Genomic DNA, 18,614 nt, shown 5'->3' on the forward strand with positions numbered 1-18,614 from the left:
AAATATCAGTTCCAAGGAGGTTCTTTTAGATTCTTACATTTTTGGGTCACAGAAAACCCAAAGGTATTTTAAGTCTTTGTCTCTGAGATTGTTATGAATAATATTTCAAAGGGGAAGATATGGTCGTCTTCCCTTATCCACAGTTTTGCAGTTCCTGGTTTCAGTAACCTACAGTCAACCATAGTCCTGAAGCAGATGATCCTCCTTCTGACATGTGGTCAGAAGGTGAACCATAGCCTAACGCTGTCACATTGCCTGCACCATTCACCTCACTTCATCTCACATCATCATAAAAATCACTAATATAGTACAATAAGATATTTGAAAGAGAAAGAGACCACATTTATATAATGTTTATTACAGTAAATTGTTATAATTGTTCTATTTTGTTGTTAGCTGTTGTTACCGTCGTTAATCTCTTACTGTGCCTAATTTATAAATTAAATTTTATCCCATGTATGTATGAGTAGGAAAAAACAGTATATATAACATTCGGTACTATCTGTGGTTTCAGGCACCAACTGGGGATCTTGAAACATATCCTCCATGCATAAGGGGACTACTATAATGTAAAATCTATCTTCCCAAGAGGTTAAAATGGCAATCTGACTTTTTTTTTCTTTTCTTAAAGATAGGGAGAGAGGGAGGAGGGGGAGGGGAAAGATAGAGGGAAAGGGAGAGAGATCCTAAGCAGGCTCCATGCCCAGCTTGGAGCTCAATGCAGGGCTCAATCTCACAACCCAGAGATCATGAAATGAGCCAAAATCAAGAGTCAGATGCTTAACTGACTGAGCCACCCAGGCGCCAAGCAATCAAACTTTTTAAAATTAATTTTTCCCCTAAGTTATAAGAGAGAGTTTGAAGGCTAGATCAGAGTATATGCATTTGGAAAACCTAAATTAAATGTATTTCTTCCCAAAGAAGATATTTTAGGCAATAAAGGAAAACTGCTAATACCAATAGAAGCAGTATCTAATTTCAAGATAGAGAACTTTTTTTCAACTAACAATTTTTTTTAAAGATTTTATTTATTTGACAGAGAGAGACACAGCAAGAGAGGAAACACAAGCAGGGGGAGTGGGAGAGGGAGAAGCAGGCTTCCCGCTGAGCAGGGAGCCCCATGCAGGGCTTGATCCCAGGACCCTGAGATCATGACCTGAGCCGAAGGCAGATGCTTCACTAACTGAGCCACCCAGGCGCCCCTCAACTAACAATTTTTAAAAGCGTTTATTCTTCGGCCCTTTTGAGTCTTTAGTTTTTAGAGAATTTATTTTCCCTCTTCTACTTACCATTGCTGGAAAATGAAATGTCAATTTAAGTCATTCTGTTTGTGTATTTGTCTTAAGTTATAAGGATACTGTTGGCTTTCAGTGGAGTCAAAATGTTGCCTGCTATATATAGCATGTATTTTTGGTTGTGGTATCAGTACAAGCAGCCTTGGGGCTCCACTATTAAGGTTCTGGCCAGAGAACAAAGGGATACTAATGTTAGGGTTCTGGTTTGCTTGTGTTTCAACACCCACACATGCACACACCTGGCCAAACAACAGCCTTGTCCAAATTTTACTTTTTAATAAATAGAGTTGAATAACACTAAAGATGAAAAACTACTAATAATTACTATTCATTCCCTAAATCCTAATCCTATAAATCAGGTGATATACTTGTTATTTTGTTATTATGGTAGAAAACAGAGAGCAAAAACTAAATAAGCCATTCTGCTAATGCTAATTTAGTGTATATGTTCCTAAGTATTTGCACATTTTGAGAATTATCAGGAACAAATTAGGAACTGTTGAAACAGAGTTTTCTTTGGCTGTCCTGGCTTTTCTAATCAATATTCAACTGCTTAAAAATACTGGTTTTATAGGTAATATATGTCGCCCCATTTGGTGGACTTAAAGAAAATTCTCTTTAAAGAATATAACCAACTAAAAAGTAAACTATCAGTTACATAAAAATCAGTATCAGTGAAGAGACAGAAGTCCCTGTGCAGAGAAGAGATTATCTATTGTTTACCAAATATCTGTAGTATAGGTTTTCCCTGTTTTAAGCAAACTCAATTTTTAACAATGTGAACAAAAAAGATAAACTAAGGAGAGATCATTTAAAGTTAAATAAATGATCCTTCCTAAATTTATCTCTGCAAAATGACTATCTTTTCTTTTTTTTCTTTTTTAGAGAAAGAGAGAGAGAGAAAACATGAGCTTGAGCATGGGGAGAAGGGCAGAGAGAGAATCCTAAACAGGCTCTACACCAAGTGCGGAGTCCAACACCGAACGCCCGACTTGAGCTAATCCCAGGACCCTGAAATCATGACCTGAGCCGAATGAGCCACCCAGGTGCCCCACAACTATCTTTTTTAAGTATAACTGAAACAACTTCATTTATATGCAAGATTTTCAGTAAATACACCTCAGGCCAAAAGAAATGCTTACCTATAGTGAACAGATTATATAATCTATACTTATTTTGACCACTTTCATACTCAAAGAATTAAATAATCTTATAGTTAGAAAAAGCTTTGGCATTTACTGAGTTCAACCTTTATCAGATACATAAGCTCATTATAATACCTCTGAGAAATGTATCCAGTCTTGCTTGAACACCTTATTCCAACAGTGGCATCTGATTTGGATAACCCAAACAACTACTTCAAAAAAGTAAAAATCAAGAGTATTTTAGAAATAGTACATTGAGGGACACCTGGGTGGCTCAGTCGGTTAAGCGTCTGCCTTCGGCTCAGGTCATGATCCCAGGGTCCTGGGATCGAGTTCTGCATCAGGCTCCTTGCTCAGGGGGGAGCCTGTTTCTCCCTCTGCCTGCTCTGACTGCCGCTCTCCCTGCTTGTGCTCTCTCTGACAAATAAATAAAATCTTAAAAAAAAATAGAAATAGTACGTTGAATTAGTTCAGTGGTGCTATTTTTTAAAGAGATTAAACTTTTTTACTTAGTATTATTTCCCAACCTTGAGCTTGTGTTCTTGGACAATATTTTAAAATTAGTGATTTGTTTGCTTGCTTTTTGTATGCATAAGGATATACACAAAAAAATTACTGAGCATCTACTATATACATAGCATTAGGCTAAGTTCTCTGGGGGCAATAAAGATTTGGGAAAAAATGTCCTCCCATCTTGCAAGAGCTCAAAATTGATTGGAGGAAATACCACATAAATATGGTCCATCACATATTATGATGAACTGGTGGCTTTGTTTTTCTCCTTTCTACTTGTCTTTATGTAGCATAAACCAAACTAATTTCACTTTAAAAGTTTAACAGCTCTCATATATTGCTGGTGGGAATCTAAATTAGTTCAACCCTGATGGAAGGCAATTTGGCAAAATTTATCAAAATTACAAACGCATATGCCCTTTGTGGTTCTTTAAAAATATGTCCACAAATTCTTTACTACTCTTCCCTTTAAGAGGTGGGAGCCCTTGGTGTAGAGTGGACTTAGTAACTTGCTGCTGATGAAAAGAATACAGTAGAAGAGACTAGGTCATAAAAGGCACTGAGGTTTCTAGCTTGTTCTTTCTCCCAGATCAGTCACTCTGGGGAAAACCAGTAGCCATGTCTTAAGGACACTTAGGCAGCCCTGTACCAAGGTCTGCATGGCAAGAAACTGAGGCCTCCTGCTAACAGTGAATGAATCATGCTGGAAGTGGATGGCCCAACCTCAGTCAAGCCCTCTGACGACTGCCCCCTGGCACACAGCTTCACTGCAACTTCACGAGGGGTCCCAAGCCCGAACCACCCAGCTACACCACTGCTGTATTTCTGATCTTCAGAAACTATGTGAGATAAATATTTGTTATTTTAAGGCCACCAAGTTTTGGAGTCATTTGTCATATAGTGATAGATAACTAACACACTCTTGGACCCAGCACTTTTGGGGACTTATCCTCCAGGTACAGAAATATCTCCTACTCTCTAAACTCTCAATATCCAAATATAGTAACTGCTACATCAGTTACATTTTTTGATAAATCCCTTACTAACCAAAGTTTTACTATTCACCCCCAGAAACTTAAGAACCAAATATATTGAGATAATACGGGTTCCCTTGTTATCTGATCTATCTGAACTTGGAAACCAAAGAGTTTGGATAGCACATGTGTGGAAGAACAAATTACAAGGTTATTCACTGTACCATCCTTTATAAGGGCACAAAAGATTACAACAGCAAAACTGGGAGGAGTGCTTATTTAATTGCGGCCATACGATGGAAACCCATACAGTTGTAAAAAAAAGAATGTTCTCTCTGCATTAATATAGAAAGATCTCCAGAATATACTGTTTAATGAAAACAAGAGCAAGGTATAAAGTAGTATGCATAATATGCTGTCTTCTTTTATAAGAGAGAAAAAGAAGAATATGGGTTCATATTTGCTTTTATTTGCATAAAGAAACTCTCAAAAGATTTGCTAGAAAGGAGTGAAAAGCGATTACCTCTCTGGGGAAAAGGAGTAAGAACTGGGTGGATGGGGGACAGAAAGGAGAGTAAGATTTTTCAGCAACTAACTTTTTTTTTTAAGATTCATTTATTTGATACAGAGAGAGAGAGAGAGCACAAGCAGGGAGAGCAGCAGGCAGAGGGAGAAGCAGGCTCCTCACTGAGCAGGGAGCCCAATGCGGGGCTCAATCCCAGGACCCTGGGATCATGACCTGAGCTGAAGGCACACACTTAACCAGCTGAGCCACCCAGGTGCCCCACCTATTAACTTTTTATTCTGACCTGTAAACCACATGAATGAATGTATTACCTTTAAAATCATGAAGATTTCTAACATTGCTGAAAGCACAGAACAACTACCACTCAGTTGAGTTTTTCAAGCAGCATATAAAAATTTAGAAACAATGAATTTATACAACTCAACACCCAAAAAAACAAATAATCCAATTAAAAACTGGACAGAAGACATGAACAAACATTTCTACAAAGAAGACATCCAGATCGCCAATAGACACAATAAGACACTCAACATCCCTCACCAGGAAAATGCAAATCAAAACTACAATGATCTATCACCTCACACCTGTCAGAATGGCTACACTCAAAAAATACAAGAAACGACAGGTGTTGGCGAGGATGTGAAGAGAAAAGAACCCTCTTACACTGTTGGTGGGAATGAAAACTGGTGTAGTCACTGTGGAAAACAGCATGGAGGTTCCTCAAAAAATTAAAAATGGAGCTACCCTAAAATCCAGTAATCAAACTACAGAGTATTTACCCAAAGAATACAAAGATACTAATTTGAAAGGATATATGCACCCCTCTGCTTATGGCAGCATTATTTATAATAGCTAACCTGTGAAAGCAGCTCAAGTGCCATCAATAGATGATTGAATACAGAAGATGTGGTATAGGGGCGCCTGACTGGCTAGTCAGTGGAGTGTGTGACTCCTGATCTCCGAGGGTTCTAAGTCTGACCCTCCTGTTGGGTGTAGAGACTACTTAAAAATAAAATCTTAAAAAAAAAAAAAGATGTGGTATACACACACACACACACACACACACACACACACACACACAATGGAGTATTATTCAGCCATAAAAAGAATGAAATCTTGCCATTTGCAGCAACATGGACAGAACTGAAGTATAATGCTAAGTGAATAAGTCAGTGAGAGAAAGACAAATACCATACGATTTCACTCATATGTGGAATTTAAGGAACAAAACAAATGAACAAAGGAAAGAGGCAAACCAAAAAACAAACTTTTTTTTATGAGGATAAAAAGTGCATTTTATTTTTTTAAGATTCTATTTTAATTCCAGTTAGTTAACATACAGTGTTACATTAGTTTCAGGTGTACAATATAATCATTCAACAATTCCATACATCACCTGGTGCTCATCACAAGTGCATTCCTTAATCCCCATCACCCATTCAATCCATCCCTCCACCCATCTCCCCTCTGGTAACCATCAGTTTGTTCTCTATAGTTAAGAGTATGTTTCTTGATTTGTTTCTGTCTCTCTTATATTTTCCCTTTGCTTGTTTTTTTTGTTGTTGTTGTTTGTTTCTTAAATTCTACATATGAGTGAAATCATATGGTATTTTTCTCTGACTGACTTATTTCACTTAGCATCTTACTGCCTAGCCCCACTGATATTGTTGCGAATGTCAAGATGTCATTCTTTTTTATGGCTGAATAATATTCTATTGTGTATATATACCACATCTTCTTTATCCATTCATCAGTCATTGGACACTCAGGCTGCTTTCGTACCTTGGCTCTTGTAAATAATGTTGCAATAAACATAAGGGTGCATGTAACCTTCCAAATTAGTGTTCTTATATTCTTTGGGTAAATACCCAGTACTGTGATTGCTGGATCATAAGGTAGTTCTGTTTTTAATTTTATGAGGAATCTACACACTATTTTCCACAGTGGTTGCACCAATTTGCATTCCCACCAACGGTGCACAAGGGTTTCTTTTTCTCCACATCCTCCCAATACTTGTTTCTTGTATTCTGGGGGGGAGTTGAGCTGTATAAGTTCTTTATATATTTTGGCTAACCCTTTATTGAATATGTCATTTGCAAATATCTTCTCCCATTCAGTAGGCTGCCTTTTAGTTCTGTTGATTGTTTCTTTTGCTGTGCAGAAGATTATTTTGATGAAGTCCCAATAATTTATTTTTGTTATTTCCCTCTCCTCAGAAGACCTATCTAGAAAGATGTTACTACAGTTGATGTCAGAGAAACTACTGCTTGTGCTCTCTTTTAGGACTTTTATGGTTTCATGTCTCACATTTAGGTCTTTTTTTTTTTTTAAAGATTTTTATTTATTTATTTGTCAGAGAGAGAGTACACAAGCAGGGGGAGTGTCAGGCAGAGGGAGAAGCAGGCTCCCTGCAGGACTCCATTCCAGGACCCCGGGATCAATACCCAAGCCAAAGGCAGCCACTTAACCGACTGAGCCACCCAGATGTCCCTCACATTCAGGTCTTTAATCAATTTTGAACTTATTTTTGTGTATGGTGCAAAAAAGTGGTCCAGTTTCATTCTTCTGCATATAGCTGTCCAGTTTCCCAGCACCATTTGTTGTAGAGACATTCTTTTTCCCATTGGATATTCTTTCCTCCTTTGTTGAAGATTAATTGACCATATAATTGTGGGTTTACTTCTGGATTTTCTATTCTGTTCCACTGATCTATTTTTGTGTCAGTACCATATTGTTTTGATTACTACAGCTTTGTAATACAACTTGAAGTCTAGAACTGTGACACCTCCAGCTTTGCCTTTCTTTTTCAAGATTGCTTTGGCTATCCAGAGTCTTTTGCAGTTCCACACGAATTTTAGTATTCTCTGTTCTAATTCTGTGAAAAATGCTGTTGGTATTTTTTTTTTTAAAGATTTTATTTATTTATTTGACAGAGAGAGACACAGTGAGAGAGGGAACACAAGCAGGGGGAGTGGGAGAGGGAGAAGCAGGCTTCCCGCGGAGCAGAGAGCCCGATGCGGGACTCGATCCCAGGACCCTGGGACCATGACCTGAGCCGAAGGCAGACGCCCAACGACTGAGCCACCCAGGTGCCCCAAAAATGCTGTTGGTATTTTGATAGGGATTGCATTAAATGTGTAGGTTGTTTTGGGTAGTATAGACATTTTAACAATATTTAGTTTTCCAAGCCACAAGCATGATATGTCTTTCTTTGTCATCTTCAATCTCTTTCATCAGTGTTTTATAGTTTTCTGAGTACAGGTCTTTCACCTCTTTGGTTAGGTTTATTCCTGGATATCTTATTATTTTGGGTGCAATTGTAAACGGGATTTTTTTTCTTAATTTCTCTTTCTGGCTGCTTCATTTTTAGTGTATAGAAGTGCAGCAGATTTCTGCACACTGATTTTGTATCCTGTGGATTTTACTGAATTCACTTATGAGTTCTAGCAGTTTTTTGGTGGAGTCTTTTAGGTTTTCTATATAGAGTATCATGCCATCTGCAAATAGTGAAAGTTTTACTTCTTCCCCACCAATTAGGTTCTCTTTTATTTCTTTTTGTTGCCTGACTGCTGTGGCTAGGATTTCTAGTACTATGTTAAATAAAAGTGATAAGAGTGGACATCCATTGAGTATGACGTTCGCTGTCGGTTTTTCATATCCAGCCTTTATTATGTTGAGATATGTTCCCTCTACACCTACCTTGTGGAGGGATTTTATCATGAATGGATGTTATACATTGTCAAATGCTTTTTCTGCATCTATTGAAATGATCATACGGTTCTTATCCTTTCTCTTATTGACGTAATGTATCACACTGATTGATTTGTGAATCAAAGCACACTTGTAGGGGCGCCTGGGTGGCTCAGTCGTTAAGCGGCTGCCTTCGGCTCAGGTCATGATCCCAGGGTCCTGGGATCGAGCCCCACATCAGGCTCCCCGCTCAGCGGGAAGCCTGGTTCTCCTTCTCCCACTCCCCCTGCTTGTGTTCCCTCTCACTGTGTCTTTCTCTATCAAATAAATAAATAAAATCTTCAAAAAAAAAAAAAAAGCACACTTGTAACCCAGGAATAAATCCCACTTGATTGAGATGAATGATTTTTTTAAATGTATTTTTGAACTTGGTTTGGTAACATTTTTTTGAGAATTTTTCATCTATGCTCATCAGGGATATTGGCCTATAGTTCTCTTTTTTAGTCGTGTCTTTATCTGGTTTTGGTATCAGGGTAATGCTGTTCTCATAGAGTGAATTTGGAAGTTTTCCTTACTTTTCTCTTTTTTGGAATAGTTTAAGAATAGTTATTAATTTTCCAAGAAACAGATTCTTAACTATAGAGAACAAACTGATAGTTATCAGAAAGGAGGTGGATGGGGGATGGGTGAAATAGGTGATGGGGTTTAAAGAGTAGGCTTACCATGATAAACACTGAGTAAAGTACAGAACTGTTGAATCACCATATTGTACACCTGAAACTAATATAACACTGTATGTTATCTATGCTGGAATTAAAATAAAAAACTTAAAAAAATTTAGAAACAACGATAAACATAACTAAAATACTAAAACTTTCAAAGTCGTAAGTACTTATACCATGATTCTCATTAGGTTCTTCTCTGCTTAGTTATCCTAATTATGCTTCCTACAAATTATCATAGTGCTAATTCTGTGTTCTAATTTATTATAATTATTACTTGAAACATTTATAAAATTTCAGAGCTCAAAAGAAAAGACAGATTAGTGGAGTCCAATGTTGGTCTGACACAATCCGCTGATGAGTTACCAAACGAGACTGCTAGACCCCACCACAGATCTATCCAATCAGAACCTCTGCTGAGGTGGGGCATGGGGGGCCAGACCTCACAAACTCTAGTTAAAACAAAAGACAACTGTACATTTGGCTGATGGCTTGTAAAATATTTTGCATATTTTATACTTTTCCCAGAACAGAAGAGTAAGCTTTCTGTCCCTGAAACTGGCAGAAGACTAGAACAGGGGTTGTGAAACTATGACCTATGGGCCAAATGCAGCCCAGTACCTGTTTTTGTACATAAAGTTTTATTGAAACACAGCCACACCTCTCCATTTTCATACTGTCTACCACTGTTCTCTTGCTGGAACTGCACAGTCAAGGAGTTGTGACACTATCTGGCCCTTTGCAGAAAAAGTTTGCTGATCTTATTCTAAAATCATGAAAATTATTCTCTGTCATTAAGGACGGAGATGGTAATAAGAATCTCTTTTTAGTTATGTTGTGTTGATGACTATCATGACAGTCAGTTCTTCTGGTGGAGGTGATAATTAGCAACAAATAACTAAATGGCAGGGAGGAGAAACACAAAACCAACAAACAAAAGATCTGCAAGCTAGATATCCAGGACCTGACTGCATGATAAATATTATAAATATATGAAATGGGGGAACCACCTTGGCTCTGAATGGTGACCCAGTGAGACCTTGCCCTGCCTCTCAACCTACCTGTTCTGCCAGCCAGGCAATGTGCTTGACCTCCTTGCTGCCTCCTGCTGTACTGGTTGCACCAAGCATGGCATTGAGTTCAGCCAGTACCTGTGGGAGGAGAGCCATTATGTTGGTGTGGATAGCTACGAACCAGGAGTGTGCTGTGGCTGTATCCTTGCAGCGTAGGATCAACGTGTTCCTGCTATCAGGAGAATGTAGTTCTATCAATCTGTGTGGAAAAAGAAAAAAAAAAAGTAAGCTAGATCAGAAGTCATCAAACCTGCCAGAGTGTAACATACATAACTGGCAATCTATTTTAATTTTACATTCCGGAATAGAGATACTTTCTCTTAATTCCTTAGGGCCCAATTTCAGAGAAAACCACATATGGAATGATAATCATCAGAAAGACTAACTGCTGGGTCTGCTGTTTCAGTGTGTTAATTTAATGATCTAAAATGAAGGAACCTATTGTATAGTCTATAGTAAAACACCTTACTTTGCTTTAATTTCCATGTCAAAAAAATGGAAAGCATGCTTGTTGAATGTCATAGGCACATTGTAAAGAAGGAAATATTTTTTTAAATACTTAGAAAATTCTGGTATAAGGTATTGCTAGGTAAATAAATCTGACTGCCAAAGAGTGAACTGAAATTTCCACCATGTGGAATAAAGAAAAAATAACTAAAGAATATGATTCCTTATGAAAATCTAAAACTTGATGAGCTTAAAAAGTCAAACAAATAAATTAACATATATACACTTCTGTGTTCTAACAGTGAACATATGTATCTTTCAAAAAGGGAAAAAGATAAAGCTCTCAGAAGTGTTTTTCATGGTAGGCTAGAAAGTGACAAACTGCCACTGACCAGGTACAGATCTTTTTATTTTTCATCTTTCTGAAGACAGTTTTTGCTGCCTTGAAGCAAGGTCATGAGATCCTGCACCACCTGTCAAAGATAAGCAGTTTACATGGATACTAGCATGCCTGCCTTGAAGCTTGCGCCCCTCTCTCTTGCTACTTTTCTAAACCCTTTATGATTCCAAGTATTTCAATTTGCCATATTTAGTATGGCAAATATTCACTGCCGTTTCAACTCTGGTCAGTCTATCATTTCTTAAGTGCACATTTATTGAGCACTTACTATATGCCAGCTACAGTGAGACACTGACATTGGAGATACAGTGGTGAAAAAAATAGTCTTTACCCTCATTGGACCTATTGCCTGATAGGGAAGGCAGAAATTTAACAATTAATATAATTACAGGTTATAAAAAGTGCTCATATAAAGGACTGTGATAACTACCACGAAGTTCTTGTCTAAGGGAAGCAAGGTGGTAGGGGCAAAGCAGGACTGCAATGGAGGCCTCTCTACCTCTGAGGCACACTTACCCAGCTAGTGTCATGCTTTGAAACAGGTTATAAACACATCTATTTCATACTTATCAACTCACCTATCTAGTCACCTGCCCTCCCACTGAAATTAGTCACCTAGCTACCTGAAAGGCTAACCACCAGTTTATCCATGTTTTATATGCCTTCAAAGTTCTAGGGCAATAGCCAAAAGGCCAAGTAATTCTAGAAAACAGCCACAACATAAAATAAGATCTGGGAACAGTCTTGAGCCCATAGAAAGCTCATATTAGTCAGAAAAAAAGCTTTAGATAGCAAGTCATAAGCAATTTGAGCTATTTGCTTTTGTTTTGTTCTTCCATGCTGGGTGCGAAACCTGCTTAAGATTCTCTCTCTCCATCTCCCCCCCCCCCCCAAAAAAGGTAAAAACCACCTAAATGTCCACCAATGGAATGGATAACCAAATTGTGGTATTATACCAAGAATGGAATATTATGCAGCCTTAAAAAAGAAGGAAATTCTGACACATGCTACAACATGAGTGAAACTTGAAGATACTACGCTAAGTGAAACAAGCCAGTCACTAAAGGGGAAATATTGTATGAGTCCGCTTATATGAAGTATCTAGAGTATTCAAACTCATAGAAACAAAAATTAGAATGGTAGTTGCCGGGGGTTAGGAGGACAGGGGAATAGGGAGTTGCTGTTTAATGGGTACGGAGTTTTAGTTTTGCAAGATGAAAAATTTCTGGGGATTGTTGCACAAATATACTTAATACTACTTAACTATATACTTAAAAATCGTTAAGATGGTAAATTTTATGTTATGCATATTTTACCACAAATAAAAATTGTAATATAAATTAGAAATAATCTTATGGTGGGATGTAAGATGGATTACAGTAGAAAGAGATATGGCCTGGGGAAATTTAACTGGACCCAGGAACGATGAAACTACACAGAGCTTACCAGTAGGATAGACTCTTATGCAGGAGGAATTCCTCCATCCTAAAAGCCCAGCAAAAGTAGAAAGAGGAAGATAAACAAATAGCTTAATATTCATATTAACCTTTATTTAGTCCTCTATGTTATTTTATCATATCTATTCTTTTTGATGTTATTTTTCACTATATCAACTGTTGCTACCATGATCCTTAAGATACCTATTGGTTAAAAAATTGGTTATATTCTCTAGAAGAAAAACAGCTATTCATTTGTTATGGGAAGATTTAAAATGGTACATTACACTCAGTACCAATAAAATATCGCACTAAAAGGCAGAATCATTTCTGTGCTAATTCTTTTGATGAGTTAATAATTGTATTATATAGAGCAACTGCTCAATCATTAAAGTAGCGAAACTTATTTCAAAGTTACTTAATGATAAGCAGTTATCTATAAAATTCAATGCTAGATTATTTGATAATGTGTGAAAGCAAGTTCGTGTTTATTTTATTACTTATACTAATCTTAAGAAGAAAAAGTATTTCCGGTATTTCTAGCACTTCCTATATAACACAGCAATTGAGCACACACATTTAGTTTACTCCTTCCTGAAATCCCACTAAAAACAGTTAAAGGGGATTTTTAAAAAATTTATATATATATATTTTAAAGATTTCATTTATTTGATAGAGAGAGCGAGAGCAGGAAAACAAGCAGGGGGAGTGGAAGAGGGAGAAGCAGGCTTCCCACTAAGCAGGGAGCCTGATGCGGGGCTTGATCCCAGGACCCTGCTGAGATCATGACCTGAGGCGAAGGCAGATGCTTAATGATTGAGCCACCCAGGCGCCCCTTAAAGGGGATTTTTGAAAAACTTAATGGACTTTTTCTTTTAGCAGTATTAGGTTTACATAAAAAAACTGAGTAAGAAGTACAGAGAACTCCCAAACACCCTTCCCTGCCTCTCCACAATACACCCTATTATTAACATCTTGCATTAGTGTGGTCCATTTGTTACAGCTGATGAGCCAGCCAATATTGATATAATATTATTTACTAAAATCCCAGTTCACTCTTTGTGTTGTATATTCTGAGTTTTGACAAATGTATGCCATATATCTACCATTACTGTATTCTACAGAAGCATAATTTTACTGCTCTAAAAATCCCCTGTGCTCCACCTATTGATTCCTCCATCACTCAGGCCCTGGCCCTGACTCCTGGCAACTACTAATCATTTTACTGTCTCCATGGAATCATATAGTATGTCACTTTCTCAGACTGGCTTCTTTCACTTAGCAACATACATTTAAAGTTCCTCCATGTCTTTTGTGGCTTGGGAGCTCATTTCTTTTTCTTTTTTTTATAAAAAGATCTACCATTTATTATTTTTTTAATTTAAATTGAATTAATTAACCTATAATGTATTATTGGTTTATTTGACAGAGAGATTGACAGCAAGAGAGGGAACACAAGCAGGGAGAGTGTGAGAAGGAGAAGCATGCTTCCCGCCGAGCAGTAAGCCCGCACGGGGCTTGATCCCAGGACCCTGAGCTGAAGGCAGATGCTTAACGACTGAGCCACCCAGGCACCCCATGTATTATTGGTTTAAGAGGTCAGGTCTGTGATTCATCCATCTTACATAATACCCAGTGGTCATTACAAAACATACCCTCCCCAATGTCCATCACCCATTTACCTCATCCTTCCACCCCCTCCCCTCCAGCAACCCTCAGTTTGTTTCCTATGAGTAAGAGTCTCTTATGGTTTGTCTCCCTCTCTGGTTTTGTCTTGTTTCATTTTTTCCTCTCTTCCCCTATGATCCTCTGCCTTGTTTCTTAAATTCCACATATCAGTAAGATCATATGATAATTGTCTTTCACAGATTGACTTATTTCGCTTAGCATAATACCCTCTAGTTCCATCCACGTTGTTGTAAGTGGCAAGATTTCAGTTTTTCATGGCTGCATAATATTCCATTGTGTGTGTGTGTGTATACACACCACATCTTCTTCATCCATTCATCTGTCGATGCACATCTGGGCTCTTTCCATAGTTTGGCTATTGTGGACATTGCTGCTATAAACATGGGAGTGCAGGTGCCCCTTTGGATCACTACATTTGTATCTTTGGGGTAAATACACAGAGGTACAATTGCTGGGTCATAGGGTAGCTCTATTTTCAACTTTTTGAGGAGCCTCCATACTGTTCTCCAGAGCAGCTGCACCAGCTTGCATTCCCACCAACAGTGTAAGAGGGTTCGCCTTTCCCTGCATCCTCGCCAACATCTATTATTTCCTGACTTGTTAATTTTAGCCATTCTGATCAGCGTGAGGTGGTATCTCATTGTGGTTTTGATTTGTATTTCTATGATGCTGAGTGATGTTGAACACTTTTTCATGTGTCTGTTGGCCATCTGGATGTCTTCTTTGCATAAATGTCTGTTTCATGTCTTCTCCCATTTCTTGATTGGATTATTTGTTCTTTGGGTGTTGAGTTTGATAAGTTCTTTATAGATTTTGGATACTAGCCTTTTTTTTAAGATTTTATTTATTTGTGAGAGAGAGAATGAGAGACAGAGAGCATGAGAGGGAGGAGAGGGCAGAGGAGCCGACTCCCTGCTGAGCAGGGAGCCCGATGCAGGACTCGATCCCAGGACTCCAGGATCATGACCTGAGTTGCTTAACCAAATGACCTACCCAGGCACCCTGGATACTAGCCTTTTATCTGATAGGTCATTTGCAAATTTTTCTCCCATTCTGTCGGTTGTCTTTTGGTTTTGTTGACTGTATCCTTTGCTGTGCAAAAGCTTTTTATCTTGATGAAGTCCCAATAGTTCATTTTTGCCTTTGCTTCCCTTGCCTTTGGAGACGTGTCTAGCAAGAAGTTGCTGCAGTTGAGGTCACAGAGGTTGCTGCCTGTGTTCTCCTCGAGGATTTTGATGGATTTCTGTCTCACATTTACATCTTTCAACCTTTTATTTGATCTTTTTTTTTTTTTTTTTTTTTTGAGTCTTTTTTTGTGTATGGTGTAAGGAAATGGTCCCGGTCCAGTTTCATTCTTCTGCATGTGGCTGTCCAATTTTCCCAACACCATTTGTTTAAGAGACTTTTTTCCATTGGACAGTCTTTTCCTGCTTTGTCAAAGATTAGTTGACCATAGAGTTGAGAGTCCATTTCTGGGTTCTCTATTCTGTTCCATTGATCTATGTGTCTGTTTTTGTGCTAGTACCAAACTGTCTTGATGATGACAGCTTTGTAATAGAGCTTGAAGTCTGGAATTGTGATGCCACCAGCTTTGCTTTGCTTTTTCAACGTTCTTCTGGCTATTCGGGGTCTTTTCTGGTTCCATACAAATTTTAGGATTATTTGTTCCAGGTCTATGAAAAACTTTGATGGTATTTTGATAGGGATTGCATTGAATGTGTAGATTGCTCTAAGTAGCATAGACATTTTAACAATATTTGTTCTTCTAACCCATGAGCATGGAACGTTTTTCCATTTTTTTGTGTCTTCCTCAATTTCTTTCATGAGTATTCTATAGTTTACTGAGTGAGAGCTCATTTCTTTCTATTGCTGAATATTATTTCGTTGTCTGTATGTACCAGTTTTTTATCCATTCACCTACTGAAAGACTTCTTGGCTGCTTTCAAGTTTTGGCAATTATGAATAAAGCTTCTATAAATATTTGTGTGCAGGTCTTTGTGTGAAGGTAACTTTTTAACTCTTTATGGGTAAATACCAAGGAGCACAAGTGCTAGGTCATATGGTAAGACTATGTTTAGCTTTGTAAGAAACTGCCAAATTGTCTTCCAAAGTTGCTGTACCATTCTTCATTTCCACCAACAATGAATAAGAGTTCCTGTTGCTCTGCATTCCTCTACAGCATTTGGTGCTGTAGGTGTTTTGGATTTTGGCCATTCTAATATGCATAGAGTGGTATCTCATTGTTTTAATTTGCAATTCCCTAATGATATGTGATGTTGAGCACCTTTCATATTCTTATTTGCCATATGTATTTCTTCTTTGTTGAGGTGTCTGTTCAGATCTTTTACCCATTTTTAATTCAGTTGGTTTGTTATTGTTGAATTTTAAGAATTCTTTGTATATTTTGGATACCAGTCCTTTATCTGATAAGTATTTTACAAAGATTTTTCTCCCAGCTGTAGCTTGTCTTTTCATTCTCTTAACAGTGTGTGATGGTTAATTTTATGTGTCAACTGAAATGGGCTAAGGGATGCCTAGATACCTGGCAAAACAATATTTCTGGGTATGTCTGTGAGGGTTTTTCTGGAAGAAATTAGCATTATCAAAAGACAATAAAGAAAATGGCCTTTGCCAATTTGAGTGGGCATCATCCAATCTGCTCAGGGTATGAATATAACAAAAAAGTGGAAGAAGGGTGAATCTGCTCTTTGCTTCAATTGGGCTATCCATCTTCTCCTGCTCTTGCACACTAGCACTCTTGGTTCTTGGGCCTTTGAACTCAGACTATATTATACCACTGGCTTTCCTGGTTCTCCAGCTTACAGAGGGCAGATCATGGGATTGGCCTTCATAATGGCATAAGCCAATTCCTATAATCTATCTCTCTATCCATCCACCCATCCAACCATTCATCCATCTATCCATCCATCTATCCTACTGGTTCTGTTTTCCTGGAGACCCTGTTATACAGTGTCTTTTACAGAGCAGTTTTTTATTTTCTTGAAGTTCAACTTTTTTTATCATTTTTTTCTTTTATGTATTGTGCTTTTGGTGTTGTATCTAAGAAGTCATCAGCAAACTTTAAAGGGGATTGGTTGATTGATTTGATTTTTTAAAAAATATTTTATTCATTTATTTGTCAGAGAGAGAGAGAGAGAGCACAAGCGGGGGGCAGGGCATGGCAGGCAGAGGGAGAAGCAGGCTCCCTGCTGAGCAAGGAGCCTGATGCGGGACTCAATCCCAGGACCCTGGGATCATGACCTGAGCCAAAGGCAGAGGATTAACCAACTGAGCCACCCAGGCATCCCTTGATTGATTTGATTCTAAATAATCTCTACCCCCAATGTGGGGCTCAAACTTATAACCCCGAGATCAAGAGTCACATGCTCTACCAACTGGCCCAGAAGCCAGGTGCCCCTAAAGAGGACTTTCAAGAAGCATAATCTTACAAGAGAGAACACGAGAAAAGCAACTACAACAAAATTTTGGAAGGCGGCAAGCAGACAGGGGAGTTAAATGACTTAGCAGACCTAAGAAAAGTGGGGAGTAAAATCCCAGTCAATCCATGTTGCAGAATCCTGAAGAGGATGGGGAATTGGAGGCACCAGTTACCTCTGGGAGTGGGAGTAAAGCACACAGCTAAAATAAAGAAGCTGGCTGCAAGTCTGTTCCAGCATTCCCCACGCCCAGCAGCCAGTGACTGCCCCACCCTCAACCCAGACAAAGATTCATATCCACCCTCATCCCACTAAACTGAGTAGAAGAGCCAGTGATAGCCCTAATTCAGTCCCTATATCAGGCTAGTTGTTTGGGCGTATTTATTTCCACCTGGTTGCTTTGGCACTGTAACCAGCTTAACATCCTTTAAACACATGCTAAAAAGTTTAGTCGCAAAACCATGAGAAATTTCTTTCACTCCTCCTACTGACCTACTTAGTACTAAAGATAGGTATCTGTTCATCCTTCCCTAGGCACAAAACGTTCCACCTTCTGAAAAAGCCTTTACACTTCATACTGTTTCTGGGACAGTCTCTCAGACTCCTCTGACACAGTCTAAACTCTGAAAATTCTGATGTCAAGGATCCTAGTTATTAATAACTGGAAGAATGGAAAATAAATCTGTTACAAAATAAAACTAAACCTGATTAAACAGATACTGGGACCCTTAAGCTGGAAAAAGATGAAAACTGACAGTAAATTAGTTCACAAGGCAGGAGCACCAATTTTTCATGAAAAGAGAAATTTAAGTGTTTCTTAAGAAGGGATTGTGAAATAGAAAACTAACTAACAAGAAATTGAAATGAAACTCCAAAACAGAACTGATGATTCTAGGATCCAGAAGACTTTGCCTTTGGAGAAGGAGCCCTAAAACTTTGATAAAGGGGACAAAGTATTTCAGAAAGTCTACTGCTGTTCTAAAAGAAAAATTCAAATGGAAACTCCGCTAATAAAAATTTAAAGGCAGTCTGCTAGTAATTGTTTGGGCTCACAGGAAAGAGGAAGAGACAGCTACAGTGTGAAGAGTTTTGGCCTCTAATCAAACCACTGAGGATTTCCTGAGAAATGCAAGTACATTTTGATCAGATGAATCAAATCAATGTTTAGGTACACTGGAACACAGGATTCTGTAAGTTTAGCCTGTTTATTTCTTCTTTTAGTAGTCTTTGACACAACTTATATATTTAATTTAATAATAATCATACT

The 18,614-nt window shown here is 38.1% G+C and overlaps 1 protein-coding gene across 1 annotated transcript in view; it reads right to left on the minus strand.

Annotated features, from left to right (window-relative positions):
* SNTB2 (syntrophin beta 2) overlaps positions 1-18,614 on the minus strand; it is a 109,691-nt gene that overhangs the window by 35,491 nt on the left and 55,586 nt on the right. Inside the window, exon 3 of the mRNA XM_027618739.2 lies at positions 9,927-10,137. Coding sequence (XP_027474540.1) covers positions 9,927-10,137 — 211 coding nt within the window. The remainder of the gene's footprint in view (positions 1-9,926; positions 10,138-18,614) is intronic.

Source organism: Zalophus californianus, chromosome 17 (assembly GCF_009762305.2).
Source record: "Zalophus californianus isolate mZalCal1 chromosome 17, mZalCal1.pri.v2, whole genome shotgun sequence".
Classification (NCBI taxonomy): Eukaryota; Metazoa; Chordata; class Mammalia; order Carnivora; family Otariidae; genus Zalophus; species Zalophus californianus.